This window comes from Cibotium barometz, chromosome 52 (assembly GCF_041138505.1).
Source record: "Cibotium barometz isolate CiBa-2024 chromosome 52, ASM4113850v1, whole genome shotgun sequence".
NCBI lineage: Eukaryota > Viridiplantae > Streptophyta > Polypodiopsida > Cyatheales > Cibotiaceae > Cibotium > Cibotium barometz.
The window spans coordinates 41,744,341-41,753,559 of NC_141097.1; the positions used below are offsets into that span (position 1 = coordinate 41,744,341).

Here is a 9,219-nt window from a genome sequence, read left to right on the forward strand (position 1 = left end):
CAACCAGTTCTTCAATCACCACTCCTTTTCCTTTGCCATGTACAATTGGAGGAGGTGCTATGACCTTATTCTTTGCTGAAAAAGATAGAAAAATCCACCCTTGATTTCTTGTGTAATGTACTCTTGCCTCCTATGAAGTCGATCAAACATGCCTACAATCATGTTTTGCATGGCTTGCACGATAGCTTGCAAGTCATCGAAGACACGTGTACGATTTGACAAAGTCGTCTCCTCACGTGATGCTTGACCTTGCACTTGACCATCCTCATTACTCACTTGAGCAGCCCTGACTTCATTGGCACTTGTATGAGCATGATCCTCCATTTATTTAATATCTGGAGATGCTTTGCCCAGCCTTCCTCTATTCCCCATGCCCATTTGCAGCTTCTCTTCCCTTGCAAGCTGTGATACATTATTAAAACCTTCTTTGCTCACAGAAAGCACTCATGAAGAAGAGATTGTGCATGGCCAAAGTGAGGCAAAAAAGCGAGATTTCACTATATTGGTTGCATTATTTATTGCACAGAAGATATGTTGGTCAAACACAGAAGATCTACCGAAACGTATCACACAACACAAATGTAGTCCCCTCCTAAGAAGAAAATGAAACTCGATCACTCGTCAAACACGCATAGGACTCACAATAAACATATAATATGTCAACTCACAGAGCCAAGAAACTCGGTGTTTCACTAATGCGATTGGATGCTCAGGAGGCGATAATGGACACCGGAATTTCAAGATACACAATATTCCTTCGATATAATTGATAAGATTAAAGATGGTGTGCGGGTTTAAATAGAGGGTTCATTTTATGCTAGAGTCTCTCTCTTTCAAATGGTCCTTCCTTCTTGTCACTCCTCTCAGCCAGTTGGGAGAAATGCAATGTCTCAATCACGCTGATTGAGAGAGAGAGAGAGAGAGAGAGGTGGTTAGGCTTGAAGAGTCGGCGAGATCAGCCCGCGCACACAGGGCCACGCTGATTGAGAGAGAGAGAGAGAGAGGTGGTTAGGCTTGAAGAGTCGGCGAGATCACCCCGCGCACACAGGGCCAGGGGCTTGGTTTTGCGCTCTCTGCAATCATGACGGGACCGTCGGCTACAGCAGCGAAAGCAAGCCCCCCCTCCCCTCCCCTCCCCTATATAAGCAGGGGGACCTCCGTGTACGTGCCTGTTGTAGTATCAAAACCTTGAAGCTGCCATGGCTATGGACATGGACATGCAAGACGATAGTACGAAACCGAGGGGCGAAGGGGCTTTTCCATTCCACCTTCTCCCGGATGACCTAGCGGTAGCCATTCTGGACAAGGTGGGGCTGCAAGAGAAGCTGTGCGTTCTCCCCTTGGTGTGCAAGCGCTGGCTTGCCTTAACGCAGAAGCCGGCCTGCTGGAACACCCTTTGCTTCTCCTCCCCCACGTTCCCTCTGTCCCCCACCCAGACGGAACTGCTGCGCCTCTTCATACCAAGGCACGACCCCATCCGCCTTCGACGATTCGAATGCGATGGCATCGGCCCCGCAGGCTTGGAGCTACTTGCTCAAAGGTTCGTTATTTCTTTGCGTTCTTTCTAACCCTAATTGTGGAAACTCACATATCTCCGCATTGGTTACAGACGACAAGGCCCATCCAAGCACATTGCTCTAGCGCCCCCCGCCCCGCCCCGCCTGGCTCTACCTTCTATCTATGTATCCGAGAGCAGAGATTTTGCTTTTTCTATGTACTGTTCTAGCTCCGATCTCTGTCTCTGTGTCCATCTATTATCTTCTAGCCCCAAAACACAGATATAGATTGCTCATGCATCTCCCTACTCTTCCCCCATGGTTACGAACGTTCCTAGCCTTCCACTTCCAGCATCTCAACCGATCAGGCCCTGAATCAGATGTATAGAAACGAAAAAATTTCCAGGATTTCTATTGGTGGAGCAGTTTTGTGCTTCTTGTGGAGCAGTTTTCAGGGAATGGGGAGGAAGGAGGGCATTCCCTTCCAGCACTAGCCGGCCGTTTTCTACCCTGCGTGTGAGCAAATTCATTCTAGAACTAGCCGTTTATATTTCATCCAATATCTGTAAAGCCCTTTCGATATCTATCTGCTTCAACAAGCCACTCTGTCAAAGTATGGCCCGCAGAGACACACTAGCTTTGCCGTGCATTTATGCAATAGTCAGCTCCGTTATGAATAAATACTTGCATGTAGACACCCCATCCTCATGGTGGGTCACCATAAATGTGTCTCCTTTGTCTGTGATGATGTTTCAGTTCACAAAGTTGTTGATGAGGTGGGTTGTTTTTTTCTTTTCTTTTCTTTTTTCTTTTTGGGCAAATTTGGCATGCAGGCAAGGGCAATCACTTGAGGAACTTTGCATTGCTGATGATGATTGGATCTCTGATGAGGTGATATGCAACGTTGCTCCCCAGCTACCCTTCATCAGAAGCCTCAACATAACGGGTTGCTCTAACCTTACTGAAGTAAGCATCGAAGCTTTTGGACGGCACTGCAGGTCTCTCAATCACCTTGCAGTATTTCCAGACAGTAATGAGAAGTGCCTAGCCATTGCCCAACACATGCCGCAGTTGGAATATCTTGATGTGATGGAACCGGCGGCAGTGTACTTGGAAAAAGGCATGCTAGCCATACTAGAGAGTTGCAGGAACTTGAAGGTTTTGGAGTTTGACTGTTGGCAAAGCGAGCGCTTGACGGAACAGCTCATTTTTAAGATTAAGATTCCCGATGACGAGGCCAGAGCAGGGGCCCTTGACAAATTCAAGGAAAATTATGCCCAAAAAGCACCAAACCCCGAGGGAGGGTGAGAGAGGGCATAAAGTCACTTTTGGAAATTCTTTTTTGATAGCCCATTAAAATGTTCTTTTTTAATAAATAACTTGGGGGGCAAATTCTCCTTTTTGTTTTGAATTGAAACATATTCTACTAATGGAAGATCTATTTTAATGGCAACTCGGCTTTACTTTACTAAGCAATCGTTTTGTATCGACGGTGTTTGAGCATCCGTGTGGCTTGCCTATATATTGGTTACGTCTAGAGATGCCTCTACATGCTCCTATAAATAAGTCAATTTAGGCACTCTTTCGTTTGGAGCACAGGTACAATTTTTAACATGTCTATGTTCTTGCCAAGCTCTTCAAAATGCCATCGTATTTGCTCGCATAGATTGTAACAACATGCATTGTTGAATCAAATGCAAGTCTTTGATAGTAGGCTCTTGTTTGAGTGATTAGGTTGCTCACTACACTCCCATCAAAACCAGATTGCAAGCACGAAACTTCCAATGCTTGGAAAAAGTGCATGTTCATGCTCACTCTAGAAAGCAATTGCAAGTTTTTGGGGGCCCTCTTTTGAGCAATTTGCTTGTTCAACGGCTTGAATGTGGTTTCAAGATTCTTTGCGTTCTCTATTTTTCTCGTACTTGGTTGCTTCTTGTGTCTTTGTGTCAATTTTCCTTTTAAATTACAGTAGATGTTCAAAAGTTCTTCCAAGACGATATAATTATTATGATTAATGTTTTTTTTTCTATTTAGAACTCCACAATGAAAAGCATCTCAATCTAGACACTTAGGTAGTTGTACATGCTCTTGCAATTGAAACAAATTATTTCTTCATAGAGTGACCTAAAACACTTCAAATGGAAGAACCTAGATGGATATAGAGGTAAGGTATAATAAATATTTTTCATGTTGCATGGTATAAGCTTATTTACATGGAACACAATAGAGGTGAATTAATGATTTGTAACTCCAATTACTCTATGCTTTTAAAACTTATTAATATGTGGTATAGCTCTCAAGATGCTTAATCATGAGGTATATACAATATCAGGGTAAGGTTTCCTAACGTTTTTCTCATGTAGGACAATTCTCTTCCTTAATAATAAGAAATGTGTCATTGTGGTTATTTAGAAAAAAATAGATGATGCATGTGAAGGGTCTACATGTGGATGCATGTTAAATAAAAAATAAAAAATTGACAAGGTTAGAAGGGGGGATAGAGGTTATATGATCTAGGATGAAACACAACAGCTAGGTTGGGTGGCTCCAAGCAGCTTCCAGGACACCCCAACAAAGCTAATCCTTGAAACCATAGACTTTGTAGGTGAGTTTCCATGCCCGACCTTGGAGGAGGAAAAATGCAAATTGCAACTTTGCTGCTTTATAGAAATGCTACTATCTTCACATCTCTCTCTCTCTCTCTCTCTCCTTGTGACATGTATAGAGTGTCCACTAGCTGGGAGATACTTTTGCTATTCAAGATTTGGTGTCATCTAGCCAATGGTCTTCAGTGCCATTGCTAGAAGAAAACTTGGCTATAGTTTAATTGCATCTTCAAATTTAAAAGAAAACTCCTTTAAATTTTGACTTTAAAGGTCTAACAATAGCCCATTGTAGAAATTATAAAATAGACATAAATCTTGCTTTTGTGAGATGGAGGTGTTTCAATTGTAAGTGATTTTTTTAAAAAAAAGCACTCAATGCATTCTGTATTAAAGTAGGGGCATTAAGGAGAGGAGGAAGGCTTGATGAGGATAAAAATGGAGAGTCACACACACACACACACACACAAACCTCATGTTGGGCAACCTTAACGGGTTTTTTGGAACCTTTGATATACATGATCATATTAGTATCCGTATTAATTAATTAAGAGAAGCATTTATGGTTTGAAACAAGCGCCCAAATCTTGGAATGATTAGATTGATGAATGAATGGATTGATATATTGTAGTTCAAATGGGATTTGAGGGTTCACATGGTGAGTCTCTATACATTAAGAAGGAAGGTAATGTAGTTTGTTTGCTTTTATTGTATGTGGATGACTTAATCATGATTGAAAACTCTCCTACCATATTCTCACAAAAACAAAGACAAGGTTATTAAAAGAGTTTGAGACGAAAGCCTTGGTCCAATTCATTACATCTTAGAAATTGAGGTAAGCATAGATATAGGTTTAACATTCTTGTGTCAATCTGAAAATGCAGAATCATTCCTGAAGAAAATCAAAATGGAGACATGCAAACCAGTGGCAACACCGATGGAAGCAATGGTAAGATTTGGAATGACCCTAAAGATAACAAATTTTCTAAAACTTTATATAGAAAATTGATGGATTCGTTTATTTATTTCATAATTATTAGGACATATATTACTTAGGCTATAAATTAACTTGCCGAGTTTATGTGTTAAAGCCCCAAACAACTCATTGGAATGCAACTAGAAGTGTGTTGAGATATGGAGTATGAAATCACATATGGTGAGGATCAAGTCAACTTACATGGTTCTAAGAATTTAGATTATGTAGGTTGCATAAGTCACATGACACTAATATGTAGGTATGCATTTTATATTTCTTATGGTGCAATTTGTTGGAGCAACAACAAGTAGCCCAGTGTTTTACTTTTAAGTATCGATGTGAAATACAAAGCATTGATTCATGTACGTCGAGAAATTTGACTTAAGAGAAATTTTTATGAGACCGATTTATGATGTTTCTCAACACACCATATTGGATTGTGATAATTGAATGCTCTGAATTTGCCTAAGAATCCAATTTACCATAAGCATATTGATGTGAAGGAGCATTTTGTTCAGGAGTAGGTAACAGAAGGAGAGAAACATGAGGCTCTTATCAGGGTACTCATAACAATGTTGTAGATATATTCAACAAAACTCTATCGAAGGAGCATAGAGCTGCACTTAGTGTTATAGATGGGAAGACTTTGCACTTAAGGGGGCACTGATGCTAAATGCAACTCCTTTGATTTGTTGGGAAACGGCGAACCATTATGGTGAAAAAAAATCACAAATATTTTTGGTTTTTTTCTAGTTATATTTTTTGGTCGATCTCATCTGAAGGGGGCATTTAGAGGTAATGCAACTCCTTTGATTTGATGGGAAGTGGCAAATTAGGATGCTGGAAAACTTCATAAACTTGTTTTTAATCAAATTTAGTTTATATATAATTTTGATCTGGGGGGGGGATTTTAAAATCGAAGATGAAATGACCAGCACGCTTGTGGTGGCAGACAAGCATGCTGGTGCTCAACAAGAATGGTGGTAGGAAAACTAGCTTGCTTGTTGAAGAACAAACAGCGGTGAAAAATTCCCGCTGAGCAGGGACCCTTAACAAATTCAAGGAAAAATATGCCCAAAAAGCACCAAACCCCGAGGGAGGGTGAAAGGGCATAAAGTCACTTTTGGAAATTCTTTTTTGATAGCCCATTAAAATGTTATTTAAAAAAAATTGGGCAAATTCTCCTATTTTTTTGAATTGAATCCTATTCTAGTAATGGAAGATATTTCTTAATGGCTTGTCTCATAAACTTGGCTTTACTTTACTGAGCAATCGTTTTGTGTCGACGGTGTTTGAGCATCCATGTGGCTTGCCTATATATTGGCTACATCTAGAGATGCCTTTATATGCTCCTATAAATAAGTCAATTTAGGCACTCTTTGGTTTGGAGCACAGGTATGATTTTTAACATGTCTATGTTCTTGCCAAGCTCTTCAAAATGCCATTGTATTTGCCCACATAGATTGTAACAACATGCATTGTTGAATCAAAAGCAAGTCTTTGATAGTAGGCTCTTGTCTGAGTGATTAGGTTTCTCACTCCACTCCCATCAAAACAAGATTGCACGCATGAAACTCCCAATGCTTGGCAAAAGTGAATGTTCATGCTCACTTTAGAAAGAAATTGCAAGTTTTTGGGCCTCTTTTGAGAAATCTGTCCGTTCAACGGCTTGCATCACGCACAAAATGTGTTCAATGAGTAGGTTTCAAGACTCTTTATGTTGTCTATTTTTTCCATACTTGGTTGCTTCTTGTGTCTTTGCTTCATTTTTCCATTTATGACAGTAGATGTTCAAAACTTATCCCAAAATAGTATAACTATTATGATTAATGTTTTTTTGTTCTATTTTGAACTCCACAATGAAAAGCATTTCAATTTAGACACTTAGTTGTACATGCTCTTGCAATTGAAACGAATTATTTTTTCATAGAGTGACCTAACACACTTCGAATGGAAGGACCTATATCGATATAGAGGTAAGGTATAATAATAATTTTCATGTTGCAAGGTATAAAGCTTATTTACATGGAACACAAGAGAGGTGAATTAATGATTTGTATCTCCAATTACTCTATGTTTATTAATATGTGGTACACCTATTGAAAATATGCTAAATATGTGCTCCCAAGATAATTAATCATGAGGTATATACCATATCAAGGTAAGGTTTCCTAAGGTTTTTCTCATGTAGAATAAATCTTTTCCTTAATAATAGGAAATGTGTCATCGTGGGTGGTTATTCAGAAAAAAATAGATCTAGATGCATGTGAAAGGTCTACATGTGGATGCATGTTTTTTAAAATTTTATTTGAGGGGGTTAGAAGGGGGGAAGGAGGTTATATGGTCTAGGATGAAACACTATAGCTAGGTTGGGTTGCTCCAAGCAGCTTCCATGGTGATAGGACACCCCAACAAAGTTCATCCTTAAAACCATAGACTTTGGAGGTAAGCGTCCATGCTTGGCCTTGGAGGAAGAAAAATGCAGATAGCAACTTTGTTGCTCTATAGAAATGCTGCTATTTTCATCTCTCTCTCTCTCTCTCTCTCTCTCTCTCTCTCTCTCTCTCTCTCTTTATGACATGCATAGAGTGTCCACTAGTAGCTGGGAGATACTTTTAGTATTCAAGATTTGGTGTCATCTAGCCAATGGTCTTCAGTGCCATTGCTAGAAGAAAACTTGGCTATAGCTTAATTGCATCTTCAAATTTAAAAGAAAACTCCTTTAAATTTTGACTTTAAAGGTCTAACAATAGCCCATTGTATAAATTATAAAATAGACATAAATCCAACTTTTGTGAGATGGAGGTGTTTCAACTATAAACGATTAATGGAGGATAATGTTATTCAAATGGTGAGAGCTTTGCAAAAAAAATAAGTAAAAACACTTCCTTTTTTGCCATTTGGGGTCAACATGCTTGTTACACTTATGAGAAAAGAAACTATGTAGGCCAAACAATCCAAGTGTTAAATTAGGTTGATACCAATGGTCAAAGAGGTGATAAAGGAGCTAAGATAGGTGTAAGGAGTATGCAAAACCTCATCTAGTTCATCTCAACCCACATAAGATGAAATATGAGACATCCTGCTAAAAGAACGTCCACACATTTTAAGCATAAAGGCACCACAATTGATTTCACTAGCTAAAAGCTTGGGTTGCAAAGGATAAACTAGCATGAAGGACCAGTTTGCAAAGGTATTTATTAATAAATTGCTAAACTATTATGGTCTCTTGAATATCAACAAGTAACACACTCTATTTGAAATTTCCACCGCAATAGACAATGGAATATAATGTATCTATATTCTAACTCAAGTTGTTTTGTGCAAGTTTTTCTAGGCTTATGAATTGATCAAAGAGGTTTTCTCAAAATGATAATAGCTTGCATAGGATCAAGAACTTTAAACCAATGTAGTACTTGGAAGTTTAGAACTGCAGCAAAGAAATGTATAGAGGTGAACCCTAACTGACAGTGTTTGTAAGGCGTTTTTCCAAAGGAGGGAATTCATTATCTTATATTACTCCTAATATCTCAAGACATTTTCCAATATATTTAACTTCTCTCTTAATAAAGCGTTAAAGGTTACACTCACGACAATATTAAAACCTTCTGAAAAGAGTTCTCTTAAACTTTAGTGTCTATTTTATTGTATCATCTTTTTGGGAATGAGTAGAAATGATGATTGATTAGAGAACAGATTGCTGTATAATAATGCACATCATAACATTGTGATTTCTTTATAATAGCTCTAAGTTTCTTCCTTGAATGCTTGAATGAGTAGAAATGATGACTGATTAGAGAACAGATTGCTATATAATAATGCACATCATAACATTGTGATTTCTTTATAATAGCTCTAAGTTTCTTCCTTGCTACATAATAATGCACATCATAACATTGTGATTTCTTTATAATAGCTCTAAGTTTCTTCCTTGAATGCTTGAATGTAGAAGACACAAGAAAGATACAATCACCCTTTAAATCATAGAGAAAATCAAACACTAATATGAATGAGCCACACCAATATGAACACCACAAATAACTGTTGTCTTTGTTGATACTAATAAAGCTTGACTGTCTAAACAATAATACATGGAGATTCTCTCAATCCAGAGTTGGTGGCCTTCTCAAAGCTCTAAACAAAA

General features: G+C 38.6%; 1 protein-coding gene across 1 annotated transcript; it reads left to right on the top strand.

Annotated features, from left to right (window-relative positions):
- The first annotated feature begins 869 nt into the window (after positions 1–869).
- Positions 870–2,926, top strand: LOC147609135 (F-box protein FBW2-like). Its single transcript, XM_086788493.1, has 2 exons — positions 870–1,540; positions 2,330–2,926. Exons 1-2 carry the CDS (start codon positions 1,200–1,202, stop codon positions 2,802–2,804), a joined length of 816 nt encoding a protein of 271 aa, XP_086644619.1. The 5' UTR covers positions 870–1,199; the 3' UTR covers positions 2,805–2,926.
- Positions 2,927–9,219: the final 6,293 nt, after the last annotated feature.

Coding starts and splice junctions, on each gene's coding strand:
- LOC147609135 (XM_086788493.1), top strand. CDS start 1,200: ATGGCTATGGACATGGACATGCAAGACGATAGTACGAAACCGAGGGGC. Junction 1,541..2,329: donor TTGGAGCTACTTGCTCAAAG/GTTCGTTATTTC, acceptor TTTGGCATGCAG/GCAAGGGCAATCACTTGAGG.